This window comes from Chenopodium quinoa, unplaced genomic scaffold (genome assembly GCF_001683475.1).
Source record: "Chenopodium quinoa cultivar QQ74 unplaced genomic scaffold, ASM168347v1, whole genome shotgun sequence".
In the NCBI taxonomy this organism is placed as follows: domain Eukaryota; kingdom Viridiplantae; phylum Streptophyta; class Magnoliopsida; order Caryophyllales; family Amaranthaceae; genus Chenopodium; species Chenopodium quinoa.
The window spans coordinates 629,005-644,770 of NW_018744583.1; the positions used below are offsets into that span (position 1 = coordinate 629,005).

The window sequence follows — 15,766 nt, forward strand, 5'->3', positions numbered from 1 at the left end:
TCGCCATGTGGACCAATCATGTCTTGACAAGTGTCACTCAGCTGGACTTATCAGAACCTACCACGTGGCACGCTTCAGCTGGTCCACCACGGACTTCCTACGTTATGCCATGTGGCCCGTCAGCCTTACCTAAACAGGTAGCAGATTAGGCCAAAATCCCAAGAAAGCCTAGTCAGTCCAAGGGTTGGCCAAAAACCCTAGAACCTTGCACGCTTCCCAATGCTATAAATAATGTCATAAATGCTCATTTATGACAGAGACTGTTCACAAGAAACACACGGATTGCACAAATCCCAAGACAATCACTCACCACTCGGTACCGCCTATTAGACCCGTCCTAGCATCCGACACCTATTTACATTCCGCATTACAACTCCTTCATTTGCTAACTTGATCGTTGGAGGCGGAGCTCCCTACCCAAGGAGTCTCTGTTATCTTGTAGGTACAGGTGCGTGGTTCCAGCCTTGAAGTTGTAACTCTCCCAAGGGACATAGAAAACCCTGAAACACCAACCGCAACGAACTTATTTGCTACTCAAAATCTTCCACAATTCGACACCAAAGCAGCAATTTATTCGCATAAAGGCAAAGGTATTCAAATTCCTTCGTTAATTATTCTCTTTTGATTAATTCTAAAGCAAGGATTTTTCTTATCTTAGGTTATTATCGAGATTTCGTTAATTATGTTGAAAATATTGCTGGATTTTGTTGAAATTGTTGTTGGATATATTCGTTGTGTTGGTTGGATTATTATTGCTTGTAGACAGGTACATTGTGGTTTTTTGGAGGCTAAGGGTGGAAATAGCCAGGAGTTGGCTTTGAAAAAGGAGTGAAAACAGAAGAAAAAAAAAGAGAGGTGGGTAGTTATGAGTCCAAGGATTGAGAAGAAGAGAAAAACCGCAAAGTCTGGACAATCGTCCCAAAACACAGAGTCGGACCAACCCAATGTCTTACCCACCTTAAAATTCTTAAACAAAAGCCACTCCTCTATATACTCTGACATGAAAAAACGAAAGTTGCGACCTTCTAGGCACTACCATCGTGGAGACATGATAAAACTTGGGATAAATGATGATTTGTGGATTCTTTTTGACAACCTTCGACTAGGGTCATTTGTAAACTCTTCATTCATGACCTACCAAGAACCCACCTTACAGTTTTTCTCGTCTTTTCAAGTTGACACACTAGAAGACAACGACTTTCGGATATCTTTCCAACTCTTCAACAACCCCCACACTATGTCACTGGCACAGTTCAACCAAGCCCTGGATTTTCACTCAGATGCAGACCTCCTCTACCCGCTCTATGAGAACTTTAGGGAGTATAGTGAGTACGCTTGGTGGCGTTCCATTTTAGGTAAAAATGAGTTCCATACTAGGACTTCCATAGCCAGTGAGATTTGGCACCCTATCCTTAGGATCCTACACCGTTTATTAGGGTATTCTATCATTAGTAAACAGGACCTAGGAAAACTGACTAAGGAAGAGGTCCTTTGCCTGTGGATAGCCACAAAGGGAGAGCATGCACTGAGGTTGAATTTGGGATTCCTCTTTATGCAAACTTTCCAACACATAGCAAAGGGAAAAAAGCCAGGGGAGATACATTGCGGGACGATGGTCACTAGATTGGCCACCAAGTTAGGTTACATTGACCTTCTACATCTATGCACGGCCGTAGGTAGTAGTGGGGATATTTACTCCCACGGCAAACCCAATGCTTTTAGGTGGCTAGTTAGAGGAGCCCACCATTGTTTCCTCCCTAAGCCTCACTTCACCTCCCTTACGCGTCAGTCCTCTAATGTGTGGAGAGTTTTGAGAGATAGCAGGCGAGAGACCGATGTTGATGGGGACGATGACGTAGGGATAGGTAATGAGGAGGAGGTTCAGGAGCAGCAGCAACAGCAGCCGGTTACCCAGCAACTCACAGGTACAGGTACATTTCAGCTATCTAACATAGCTAGACAGTTGCAAGTGATTTATGAGTCACAGCAAGGCCACCATCTGCAATAGCAGGCCCTCTTTGACTCAGCTGTGGATAGGCCCTCTATGATTTATGAGTCACAGCAAGCCACCATCTTTACATAGGTCACTACGGTTGGCCGCCGGGCTTTGACGGTGGTTGGGGCCTTTTCGGCCCCCCTAGTGGCTTCACTTATGACGAGCCGTCACGTCGGCCTGGCTCACCTAGTGAGCCCAGCTCTAGTGGCCAGTAGGCTACGTCCCTTGAGTATATCTCTCTCCCCTGATTTTGTATGCTTATTTTGATGAGTAGGAGATATACTCTTGGTAGGGAGTGACTTGGCTGGGATTCTTACTTGCTTGCCTGCCGGTCTTTCATTGTTTTACTTGTACCTTTATGCTGTTGATTCTACTGAGTTGCATAACTGTTTTCTTTGGTTGATTTTGCCCCTGTTCACTAATATTGTTGATGAGTTTTTTATGTGGTTTTGATGATGATGCTGTTTTGGGGACGCTTCTCTCGGTTTGATGGATACCGGTGAGTCCGCCGCCCCCCCCCCCCCCCCCCCCGTTTTTCCTGTTGATGATTAAGATTACTGGTATTCGCCGACATGGCGATTGACCAGTGCAGGTGTGTATATATGGTTCGATGATTTTTGAGGTAATGTTGATTTTGGAGGAGATCTAGAAATTTTGTCAAGGGTAGATTAGTTTATAGTGAAGCAAAAATAAAAGTTTACAAAAAAAAAAAAAAAAAAAAAAAAAAAAAAGCCAAATGAGAGTAGCATTTTATTTCTTTATTTTTCATTTTTTCAACCTTCATTCAGGCTAACCCTTTTATGTATATAGTTTTTTTTTCTCTTTATTTGGATACTCACCCCTTTTAGGATGCATGCTTTCACTTCGGATATGCTTACTTGGGCGTCATTTCGATGAGATATTTCTTTTTCCTTTTTTTTCTTTCCTTCACTCTATTTTTCGTTGGTGTGCTCTAGGATAGTTGTAGTTTAATGGAAGTTGAATGATTCGAGGATGTTTGCTATTAACACCTAGTGTGTTTGGGGCCGTTGATGTTGATATCTAACGGCCACTTGTTTTTCGATTGGGATATATTTGATTATGCTTACTTCCTCTTGTATTTCCAATTTCTTGGATTTCAAAAAAAAAACTTAATGGTCCTGCGTTCTTGAATGTCTTTATTCCTAAGGATTAAAAGTTTCCGCGTTCTTGGATTTCCATTGGTTGACTCTAAGATATGTCTATGCTAAGGTAGTTGTGCTAGAACTCCTAAGGCCCACCGAACCCAAATTCGCTTGTTTGTGGTAAGAAGGTGTTGCCCTCATTGGGGGATTTGAAGCCCTAAAGGTAGTTTTTGTAACCCGATGTGAGTTTTACTGTTCAAGCCTCCAACACTTATTGTATGAGCGGCATAGGATCCTTACCAAGGCATGCTTAGATCGAGAACTTGATGTCTAGCTACCCGAGATCGCGACCAAACTAAATCTAGGGAGGACAAAGGCATTTTCTTCAATGATTATTTTGCTTTTCTAGGTTTAGCTTTTCTTTTGTTGCTTCCTTGTAATTTCATTTGCATATCCCCCTTGCTAGCCATGTTGAGCCTACACCTCCTTGTTTGTAGCATATTACAAACCCTATGGCCCTTCTATTTCATTTTCTTCACCCGTAGAATTGTGAAGTTTGAGCCATGAAAGTTTGTTGTGATTTTGGTTTGATAAGTTGGAAGGTGATGGTTTGATATGAAAAGTAAGGTTGTTTTCGATATTTTTGGTGTTTATTAAAAGCAAATGTGAATTTAAGAAAAAGTCGTCCATAGTTATAAAAGGCAAGGACAAAGTAATAAAGGTTGATAAAAGCATGAGCTAAAAAAAATAATAAAAAAAATAAAAAATAAAAAATGAAAATAAAAAAATTTGAAAATTTGCAAAAAGATTTTGATGTAGTGTCCTCCCTAGTTTGCGCTTTGAGGACAATACTCAATTCAAGCTTGGGGGAGAGGTTCTACGGATTTTATTTATAGTTTTGTGAGATTGTGTTGAATAAGCTTGGGGGAGATGTATTTTTGCTTGAAAATTGGTGATATTCTACGTTATTTTCGGGAATTGGCGCCATTCTTTGCTTCACAATTAGGATTTACCACCAAATTTTCATATATTTCCTCACCTTTACCTCCTAGCCTACATTACAACCCCTTTTAAAGTCCTTTTGACTTGGATTAGTTGAGTCACTAGTCGGTGGAGGGAGCTAGATTTCAAGCATATGGAGAGAGCATGACTTGGTAAGATGTCGGGTCACCCTTGTTTCATTTGTTTCGGCTCCTTCGTGGAGTCATGAGATGCTACCTTGGAGGGTGGATTTGAATCTAAATGAGGGAACGCGGTAAGAATGTATGGAATGCGGGTGGAGTGGAGCATGTTAGAGTTCTCTATGCTTAGCATAACTTATCTTTCAATCAACCATTGGCATCCAAAAACGTGCTTACTCTTAGTGCTTAGAAAGATTGTCATCCATCTATGCTTATCTTTTCAATATGCTCTTCATTTCCATGTTTTGTTCCGTGTTTGTAGTTGATTTTCTTCTTTATTTGCTCCTTTGTTTGGGTTTGTTTTTAGCATGTTGCCAAGAGTTGTGGGTTAAACTCTTTGGAAACCCCCACGAGAGCATACTCGTCCTCATTGGCGACTTTGAGGTTTAAATGGCTTGTTGTTTATGCTAAAAACAACCGTGATTCCTACGAAAGTTAGTTAGTGTAAATTCCTTTCCCTCCTTTTCTATTTTTCTTGTGTTTGAATAATTGTTTCTTATTTTTCTTTGCCCTTAGCTTTGCTCGAGGACGAGCAAAGGTTTAGCTTGGGGGAATTTGATGAGTGACATTTATGTCGCTCTTAGGGTAGTCTTTTCTAGTAGTTTTAGTAATAATTCGGTCCATTTTAGTATGTTTTTGCTATGATCCGCCTAGTGGGAGTATTCTACCTTTGTGATGCGTAATGTGTATTCATGTGGTTTAGGTAGTCTATACTCCCCTCCCCTTTCGTTTTATTACTCTTTGCCTTCCTGTTCCATGATTGTAGGTGGACGCCGTTGATTCGGAGATGGAAGGAACAAGGGCAAAACGGGAAGAATTCCACACCAGACAAATGGCACGGGCGCGCCACCTATAAGCGCGGGCGCGCTGATGAGCTGGATCAACCATTAAATACCCACATTGGAGCGGGCGCGCATTTCAAGGAGTGGCCGCGCCATCATTTAATTGATGCGGATTCAAATCCCGAATTCAGTCCAATCAACAAAAGGGAGGCAAAACGGCTAAATTGGGACAACATTCTATCATTAGGATATTTTTTAGCATAGAAACCTTGGAGGAGAGCTTTTTAGGAATTTTTCTAGGTTATTATTTTAGCCACTTTTGTATTGAACAATCTTGAGTGTTTTTAGTGTAATTTCATTGCCCATCAACATTAGTTTTACTGTTAGTGTTGGAGAAGTATCTTGCAACATTGATGTATGGTCAAGCTTGGAGATTGGATGATGTATGGTTCTTTATTTGGATTTCAATGAACGTTTTGGTATATTTCTCTATTTTCTCTTGTTTTTATGATTAAAGTTTCTACCTTTGTTAGTTTAGTTGATAAAAACCTTGTCTTTCTTACTATTTCATTGGTTATAATGTTGCTTAGTATGATTGTAGTTGTAGTTATGGATAGTGAGTAGTTTCTTGTTGCTAGGGGTTTGGTGAAGATATGCTTTGAGTTTGATGTATGTTAGGCTAGGTTAATTTGGAATATTTGTGATTAAATCTTCCTTGTGCTTATACTTATTAGCCACTCCATGTTTATGGCCATATGCATATTGTGGTTGAGTGACTTGAACTAAATCATGACGATAGTGTGATTTAAGAATAGTCATTAGGTGATTGATTATTGCATGACCTTAGTTTGTATGCCTTATGACGATAGTGTAAGTGTATGCTAGCTAGGATAGCTCTTAATCCCGATAGGTGATTAGAGAGTATTCTTGACATTGCCTTGTATGAGTTGCTTGGGTTACATGTAAACCTATTTTCCGATGCCTAACTTCGTTGAATTCATAGCATGTTTGATCCTTCCCCCTAGTGCTTGTTTTAATTGTTATTCTATCCCCTTCAGTCATTACTTTACCCACCATACTTCTAGATCGAACTAGATTAACATTAGGAGATAAATAGCGGTGCTTAATTGTTTCCTTGTGTTCGACCCTTAACTTGCCTCTATACTCTTTTAGTTGCATGTTTAGGACTAGAAATATCATTTGATAGAGGTGTCTTAGTAACGACCTAAAATACCGCCTGTCAAATTGGCGCCTTTGCCGGGGAAACGGTTTCCATTGTGTGTTTATTTTCTTGTTAAGACTAGTTCTTTTCCGCTCTTTTTTTTTTCCATATCTTGTCAGTGCTCACTTTATTCTTAGCTTTGTATATGCACAGGAGGCTTAATTGCTCTAAGCCTTTGATGTCCTTAGACCTCGAGCTAGAGCGTACTCTGGCCCAATTGAGGATACAAGCAAGGGAGAGAGGTGAAGACCCACTTCAAGAGGAAGTGAGAAGTTCCCCTACCCCATCTTCACCCACTTCAAGTGAGGAACGTGAACCATCCATAGGCTCAATTCCCAACCTATTTGCCAATAACCATAATCAACAAAGCATGGCTGATCAAAGAAACATGGGTGATCAAAGGTCACTAAAGCAACTTGGTGTAGGGTTTCGTAGTGACTCGACACTACGCGGAAGGAAACCCAACAAGACCCGCCCCTTAATTAAAGCAATTAAACATGCATAAAAAACTTAATCAAACAAGATTAAGGACAAGAATTATACCTTTGACGCGTGCTTCGCTCCTAAAGAGCTCTTACTTCAAAATCCCGGAAAGACGAGATCTCCGACGGATCGTATCCTCGACCCGACCCGAGCGTCCTAAGTCTTGAAGGTTAGTCAAGACCCGGACAAAATAACTATGAGTTTTACGAATCAAAGGTTTACTCTTTTCTTAGAGTTGCCTTTTTAATTCCACTTAAGGTTGTTTCAAATCCCAATACCAAGCTTGGTATTTATAGGGAAATGATCCCTTGATTTTTCATCCTCCACCAATGTGGGAGAATGTATTTTGCTAATTAATTTATTTCTAAAATAAATTATTAAACAAAACTAATCACAATGCAACAAGTGTCAAATAGAGAGAGAAGGTTAGGTGAGGACCATGAACCTTGGGGGGGGGGACCATTGCCTTGATCCCCAAGGCATGCTCTAAGCCAATTGGTCCCCACTCCCTCAAACCGCCACATACAAGGGGCATGCTTGGCTGCTGCCACCTAGCACGCCAGCTAGCATGGTGCTGGCCAGCCCAGCCAGCTAGCATGGTGCTGCCCAGCAGCCTCGCATGCTTGGTGCTAGGCCATGCTAGGCGCTGGTGCTGGCCAGTGCTAGGCACTGCTGCTGCTCGCAGCCTAGCACTGCCTATCGCACCATGCACACTCTCTCTCGCATCGCATCGCTAGCACAGCCAGCATGCGTGCTGCTAGCGAGCCACACATGATGGCCGCACTGACCCTCGCATCATGCGCACACGCCTCCTACCCACACGCACTAGCTGGTCGCATATGTGCAAGCCTTGCACCTCAATAAATTTTTGGGCCGGACCAGGCCTAACCCAATTTCGAACCAAAAAATTCTGTCCAAAACCCGCCCAAAATCAAGCCGGACTAACTTTGATCACCTCTAGCCAAGAGCCCAAGTGATGCACTCAAATAAACCAATGCTACACATTTTTCCCCTTAAAAAAAAAAAAAAAAAAAAAAAAAAAAAAAACATCTCCGGTTTTAAGCAATGCAATGCTGCATTCACTGATTTTGAAATTTAAACATCAACAACGGTCATTTTTCACTAAAACAGTAAAACAACGAAATGCAATATTCTGCTTTAAACGTAATAATAATCATTAATAAAATTCACCCCTAAAACTTTCCCTCTCAATCAAATCAAATTAAATTTAAAGCATTTCTTCTTTATTTATCTTTTTCAGTTCAAATTAATCTAGCGCAAACTTCCATAGTTTCAACAACAATGGAGGACCACAATCAATGGCATGATCCACTTCTTCTTACTGATGTCTCTCGTCAACAACAAACCCTAATTTTTTCTCACGGTGAGCAATTCCCTGATAATTTTTTTTCCAATTTAACCCTAATTTTGATGAATTTTCTCAATCTGGGTTTTCCGAATTTATTAGTTTGTTATGAACCCTAAAATGCGGAAATCAGGATGTGTATAGAATAATTTATTTCTCCCCGCTAAACCCTAATTTTGTTGAATTTTTAGTCTGGGTTTGTTTCATTTATTGTAGATATTTCTTCGATTAATACAGATTCTCAATCAAAAGAGATGGAAAATTCAGAAGGTAATCACAGGAAATTTCAGATTATTAAGTAAATGTTACAGTATTTCATGAACCCTATATGTTTGATAATTTGCCTGACTGAGATTTCAACTTGATTGAAATGATGATTTTGAATTAAGCGTGAAATTTGATGTTCTAGGATCTACTGGGTTGCATCAAAGCTTGGAAATTATTAGTCCGCAGCGATTTACTGATCTGATTAAGGGTGATACAAACAATGGTAATGTAGGAATTTCCATTGTCTGTTTACAATTTACATGTGTGATGAGATTAGCCTCGGAACTTTGATTTTTGGTGATAACTGCAGGTAGGTCGATGTTGGGGTTTTCGTTAACGGCGCCTGATTTGGTTGTCTGTGCTGGTTCACCTGATATCCTGAAGCAGAGTTCTGCTGAGGAGAGGGCAGCTAACATTGTGTTGTCACTAGAGGAGGGTATAAATGGAGTTGAAGCAGAAGCTTCTCGGGGTAGCCATGAGTCTCCGAAGTTTTCATCATTTTGGCACTCGGCTGAAGTAATTATCTCACACTCATGGATTACTCTAGTAGTTAGATATGACGCGACACTTGGGTGTTAATTTGTGGTTTGACAAATGGTTTTGCACAGGATATATATGGGTCTGAGTCAACTGGAGGTATCAAGAAGTTGCAAGGAGAATATGATAATCAGAAGAAGCAGTTACTTGAAGCAAGGAAAGCTATAGAAGAGCTGAAGAAAGAGAATGAGGTCAAGAGCAATGAGTGCCAAAAGGCCTTAAAATCCCTGCATGATCTCCAAAATGAGCTCATGCGCAAGTCAATGCACGTTGGCTCATTAGGTAATCGAGTGTTCTATATGCTGTCTATTCTGCAAATGCACTTGGTTTGCACATTGATGAACTTTCATTATAATGCAGCATTTGCGGTCGAAGGACAAGTCAAAGAAAAGAGCAAATGGCTCTCCTCCTTGAGTGTCTTAAAGAGACATTTAAAGGTACTGATATCGATTTTATTGACCAAGTTTTATATATGGTCTGCTGAAATCTTAAGAGAATATTTTCCTTTATTTCAGATTCTGAAATTGGATCAAATTAAACTATCAGAAGAAGCAAAGAAATACAAGGATTGTCTTGGAGATATGGATGACTTGAAATCTGTTATGCAAGCCACATGTAACAATACTAGTGCTCTATCTACTGACAATTTGTACTGATGGTTTTGTAACAATAATTACTGATAGTTTTGTACTTTATTTTTTCCTCTTTGTTCATAGTAACTCAGCAGGTTTCATATCATGATGAGCTGAAGAGGAAAATCAGTGAAGGGGAAAAACAAAGAAAAGAACTTTATAACAAAGTTCTGGAGTTAAAAGGTCTATCATTGTGCCGAAATCTAGTAGTGACAAGACTAAGGAAACTTTATTGCTTAACTTTAAGTTGTTGAGAACTTAATCCTACCCTGTGCTCTGCTTGCAGGTAATATACGTGTTTTCTGTCGCTGCAGGCCTATGAACCCTGAGGAAATATCCATGGGAGATAAGGCAGCCATTGATTTTGAATCTGCTAGAGATGGAGAACTCACCATTAAGTCAAATGGTCATCCACGTAAGACATTCAAGTTTGATGCTGTTTTTGGTCCGCAAGCAGGCCAAGGTAGTTTGATCTTTAATAATCACCTTTTCTCTATATCAATCATTCAACTGTGATTGTTATTCATTGAATCTAATCCTCTACTATTTACCATCTATTATTCCTTTACCAGCTGATGTATTCGAGGATACTGCACCATTTGCAACCTCAGTTTTAGATGGATACAATGTCTGTATCTTTGCTTATGGGCAGACTGGGACTGGAAAAACATTCACAATGGAGGGCACGGAGGATGCTCGTGGTGTCAATTATAGGACTCTTGCTGAACTGTTTGAAATTATGAGTGAGAGACAGAAGCTATTTCAGTATGAAATATGTGTGAGTGTATTGGAGGTATACAATGAGCAAATAAGAGATTTGTTAGCCTCTGGAACTCAGCCTAGTGTAGCTTCAAAGAGGTAGGATGTTTAATATTCAGAAACTTTCAATAGATATAAGGTCAGAAATTGTTGATCATGTGGGATTCATGGTCCATCAAATATCACTATATAACTCGTAAATCATACGTGAGTTAATTATATATGTTTATAGTATGAGTGTACAGTGCCTTCAACTCAAGCAATTTACCCTGAATGGCACCTCACACGGATTTAACAACATATTTCTTGAGCCTCCAAGAGTGTGGCCCATAATCTTCTAAAGGTTACTCCAAACTTCAAGCAATTTGTAGGAGCTAGTTAGTCAACAAGATACTTTCCCTCTGATTTGATTATAATGATTTTTGGTTATAAAATACATGAAGTATATAAAACGTTGTATGCTGCTTCCACTTTCGACCATTCTGTATTTAGTAGATTTCACCATGTTATCGCTACCTGATTAGCTGCTCTAGTTAATTTATGAATGGCTTGTACTTCCTTCCTTTTAATTTTGACTTTTATTGCTTCGTCTGAATCATCATTAGGCATTACTATTGATAGAACTTTTTATGAGTGTTATTTACTGATTATCATGTTTGTGATAAAGGTATGATGTCGTACTAAGAATGGATATGTAATTGTGTATTGATTTTCTAGGCTTGAGATAAGGCAGGCCAGTGAAGGTGTCCTTCATGTTCCTGGATTGATTGAAGCACATGTAAGCAACATTAGAGAGGCTTGGGATGTTTTACAAACTGGAAGTAATGCCAGGGCAGTTGGCTCTACTAATGCAAATGAGCACAGTAGCCGGTCTCACTGGTTCGCTTCCGAGTTCATGCTATTTTACCCTCTTTCTTTCTTGCTTTTGACACCATCAATGTACATCATGCTTTTAACATTTGTTGCAGCATACACTGTGTAATGGTAAAGGGACACAATTTGCTGACTGGAGAATGCACTAGAAGCAAGTTGTGGTTGGTTGACCTAGCAGGCAGTGAACGGATAGCCAAAACTGAAGCTCAAGGTGAACGACTGAAGGAAGCACAAAATATTAATAAATCTCTTTCGGCTCTTGGAGATGTCATATCTGCTTTGGCAAATAAGAGTCAACATGTACCATTCAGGTGCATTGTCAATCATTTATGTGAATGTTGTCCTTGCAGATTGTCTATATACATCATAATATCAATGTGGTCCTGTTTTAACATTCATATTACTCCGCAGGAACTCCAAGCTTACCCATCTACTTCAAGATTCTCTAGGTAATATGAGATTTTGTATTATTTTTTATTGTTTTTGTTTTGACCATTAATGTATGAGCTATGGAGAAAACTGGAATCCCTCAATTTGAAATGGATCCTTCAAATTTTATTTGTAGGTGGAGACTCCAAGGCGCTTATGTTTTTACAGATCAGTCCCAATGAAAATGACTTAAGTGAGACTATATGCTCTCTTAACTTTGCTAGCAGGGTAAAGGGAGTTGAGTTAGGTCCAGCAAAGAAGCAATTGGATAATATTGAATTTCTCAGATACAAGCAATTGGTAATAATGATTCCACACTTCAGCTTTCTTTTTAATTATTAATATCATCTTTTAGTTCAACAAGTTTTAATTTGCTTGTAGGCTGAGAAGACCAAGCAAGAGGCAAAATTGAAGGATTTGCAGATTAAGAAGATGGAGGAAACAATCCACAATATGGAGTCGAAGATCAAAGACAAGGACCAGAAGAACAAGAACCTTCAAGAAAAGGTATTTTTTCTTGTATAGGAGAAAGTAAATTCCATTGAACAGTAGCAGTAAATGTATCTTATTGGCCTAATAGATCATTTTTGTATATTTGAGAATTTTAAACCGTTACTAAGAGTAAGAAGTCTTATATTTCAGCTGAAGGAACTTGAGGCACAGCTTTTGGTAGAGAGAAAGTTGGCACGACAACATGTAGACACAAAAATTGCTGAGCAGCAACAACAACAAATGCGGCAGCAGTTTGAAGACCAAAATAGTGCACCGAATAGACCTCCTCTAGTAGCTAAAACACTGGGAACTCTGAAGAATGCCAATGACCTCACAAGTGATTCACCAAGTCTTCCTCGTTTATTTTCTGATCATAACAACCACAAAACACCATCATCTTTTCTTCTGGCGGATAGCTTTCTCCCGGAGAAAGAAAATAATCCTGAGATAGGTGAGCTACTAATGCAGCCGAAAAAAACAGGCAGAGCTTCTCTTTGCCCGACTGCACAGCGGATTCCTGTAGCATCAAATCCAAGAAGAAATTCTTTAATTCCGTTACCCAGCACACCAATGACACTCGATCACCCTTCAACGTTGCCATTTCCACCACCTTTAGAAAACGAGAAAGAAGAGAGAAATGAGGTAGATAAGTGTTTGTTAGAGCCTGCTATATGCAGCCCCGTAGCTTGTAAGAGTGGCGTAAAAAAGTTGAATAGTGTACTGAGGCGAAGTCTTCAGAAAAAAGGGAAATCTCCCATGCAGCAACAGCTTAAGAAAGGAGGCGTAAATGTAGGACTTGAGAAGGTTAGAGTCTCAATTGGAAGTCGGGGAAGATTGGGACAGAGGGTGTTGTTGGGCAATGGTAGAAGAATGGCTACAAGGGAAGCTAAGAAGCAGAGTCAAAGGGAGAAGGAGAGGGGATGGAACTTTTGAATGGTTAAAATCTTTGTTTATATAATTTCTTGTTGATGATGCTTTTCATCTTAATTGATTATGTACACTTGTAACAGATTTCTTTGTGTATATAACATGATACTGGTTTGAGTTTATTTCATTCTAAGCTTTTCATCTCTTCTATTTCGCTAAAAAAAAAAATTCATAAGTTTAAAATTTTGTCAGGGGATTTTTGATCATCTCAGGTAGCTTGTTGCTTCCAAGAAACTGTTTTAAATTCATTTTCGTCATGGGACTTTAAATTACATCTCAGGATCCTTTAACTATCATTTTTTTTAGAGAAGAGAGAAAGAGAGGTGGTACCCATGCTTGATCCCTGGACCTAGACTTCAGAGCTTTCATTCTTTAACCATCCTTTAACTATCATAATTCAAGCTGTAATGCCATATGATAGTAACATTACCTAGAATACTACCGTCATGTGCGTGTGTTTTTTTTTTTTTGGTTTCCTTTTCTTATTGGTGTCTACTTCGCATTATATACTACTGTCTTTCATAGTATATACTGCTGAATAGATTATTTGTTAAATACGGGTTTGGATCGCCTTCCTTACCGACAGATAAAAGACAGTTTTTCAATTGTCGGTAAATAATGGTTTATACGACCACGAAATTGTCAATAATAAGGGTTTTAAGGGTTACTTATTTAACATTTGGGTTCCCTAATTATCAATTAAGGGGTTACCTGTGCAATTATATTGAAAGTTACAAAAGAAATGGTATAGGGGTTACTATGTTTACTTTTAGTAGATCACTAATAAATCTTTGATAAATTGGTAATTTTATAAACACAATATAGATGTGTTGGTATAATTTAGAAATTACTACCTTGTGATTCATTGTTGGCAGGTAGCCAAGTATGTTTTCCTCCATGTTTTTTTTTTTTTTTTTTTTTTTTTTTTGACAACAGCCTTCATGTGTTTTTATTACTCTCAATTTTCATATTCATATGTGAGTCTCCAATCTTTTTAAAAATAAAGAAACAAATTGATATAGGAGGATGTTAGTTAAATCTGTTTTTAGGTGGGAAAGTTAGTTAATTTTGCTGTGTTGTTATTTTTGCTATTTTGTCTTTTTCGAGTTTGTTGGAGAAGAATCTTTTCTGTTAGAAAAGTGGTGGCTTAGTGCAATGTGCTGAGGCATATTAAAACTAATTAAGTTGTAATTGAAATCATAATATCAATTACATTGAATCCAACCTCCTTCTCTCTCTATTTTGTTATTCTTCTCCTTCTTCCTCTATTCTTTGAACTTTCTCCCTCTATTTTCCGGAAACCTCATTCGATTTTTGCATTCAGAAATCAGATAAGGAACTTCAACCTTATCAGTGGTATCGGAGCCTACTGTCTCTCCTCTAGTTGATTCTGGCACCCACTTTAACGACTAGAGTGACTAAGATGGAAGCTCAACTAGCTGCCTTGGAAAAGAAATTTGAATCTTAGACTTCAGCCTCAACGCAAAAGTTTGATGTGCTGATGAGGATGATGCAACAACTCTAGGAAAGCATGGTAGTGAATCAAGAAAACAGGTCACCTCTGACTGGTGATCGTTTTAAGTAGCCAAAACTTGGGTATACTCCTAAACTTGATTTCCCTAAGTTTGATGGTAGCAACCCTAGGATTTGGATTAAAAAAATGCTATAAATACTTTGTGCTTTGCAAAATTCCTGATGATCGGAAAGTGGATTTAGCTTCACTCAATATGATAGACAAAGCTGAAAATTGGGTGTCTAGTTACTTGGCCAATAAGATTGTTGTTGATTGGAATGATTTTGTGATAGATGTGACTAGCAGATTTAAGGATGACAAGGGTTTGAATGTTGTTGAGGAATTTAATAAGTTACAGCGGACTAGTAGCATTGAATCTTACGTTGATGAGTTTGAATACCTCTGATTTATTATGCTACAAAATTATTATGTATTGCTTGAGAAGTATCTGTTAGAAAGCTTCATTGGAGGGTTGAAACTTGGACTTCGACCCTTTATAAAGGCTCTTAAACCCCAATCTATAGCCTCTGTTGTTGAGTATGCTCGTTTGCAGGATGAATTTATAACTGCCAATTTTTAGAAGCAGTCTAAACCTTACAATATACCCACAAAATCACTCCAACCCTTAACAAATACACAAACCTTACCTCCATTGCTTCCTACTCCCCTATTAAAGCCTTTCTCTAACCCTAAACCAAATACCAAACCATTTAGAAACCATAAATATGTTCCTACAGATGTCAGAGCTGAGAAAATAGCTAAAGGTTTATGCTATTATTATGATGCTCCCTATGATAGGAACCATACTTGTCAATTCGAAGAGCCACAATTGTTTGCAGTTGAAATACCAGGTTTAGATGTTGTAGATGCAACAATAGTGGAGTTGGAGGAACAGGATGAGAATCCAGGCTTGGATCCTTGCATCTCTTTGAGTGCTCTCACTGGAACTCATAACTATCACACTATGAGAGTAAAGGCTCTGGTGCATAATACTATTTTGCATACTCTTATTGATTTAGGAAGTACTCACAATTTCCTAGATATTCAATTAGCTCAGGAGTTGGGTTGTAAAATGGATACTATTGAAGGACAACTATTTTGGTAGCTGATATTAATCATTTAGTATGTCAATCAGTTTGTAAAGGGTTTACTTGGAGAATTGGGAATCATGAGTTCACTTTTGATGTCATACTCATACCCTTAG

The 15,766-nt window shown here is 38.8% G+C and overlaps 1 protein-coding gene across 5 annotated transcripts; it reads left to right on the forward strand.

The window, feature by feature from the left end:
* The first annotated feature begins 7,445 nt into the window (after nt 1–7,445).
* On the forward strand, nt 7,446–13,176 carry LOC110699493 (kinesin-like protein KIN-14Q). 5 transcript variants are annotated; one of them, XM_021876984.1, is made up of 16 exons: nt 7,446–8,151; nt 8,350–8,403; nt 8,522–8,623; nt 8,711–8,916; nt 9,009–9,219; nt 9,298–9,374; nt 9,453–9,552; nt 9,654–9,752; nt 9,856–10,032; nt 10,142–10,427; nt 11,046–11,207; nt 11,297–11,512; nt 11,613–11,650; nt 11,767–11,930; nt 12,012–12,137; nt 12,273–13,176. In XM_021876984.1, the coding sequence occupies exons 1-16, from the start codon at nt 8,070–8,072 to the stop codon at nt 13,053–13,055; spliced, it is 2,883 nt and encodes a 960-aa protein (XP_021732676.1). In that variant the 5' UTR covers nt 7,446–8,069; the 3' UTR covers nt 13,056–13,176. The 5 variants fall into 5 exon arrangements, with proteins under 5 accessions (XP_021732676.1, XP_021732677.1, XP_021732678.1 ...); XM_021876985.1 differs by having other exon boundaries at nt 8,543–8,623; XM_021876986.1 differs by having other exon boundaries at nt 8,371–8,403.
* The last annotated feature ends 2,590 nt before the right edge of the window (nt 13,177–15,766 follow it).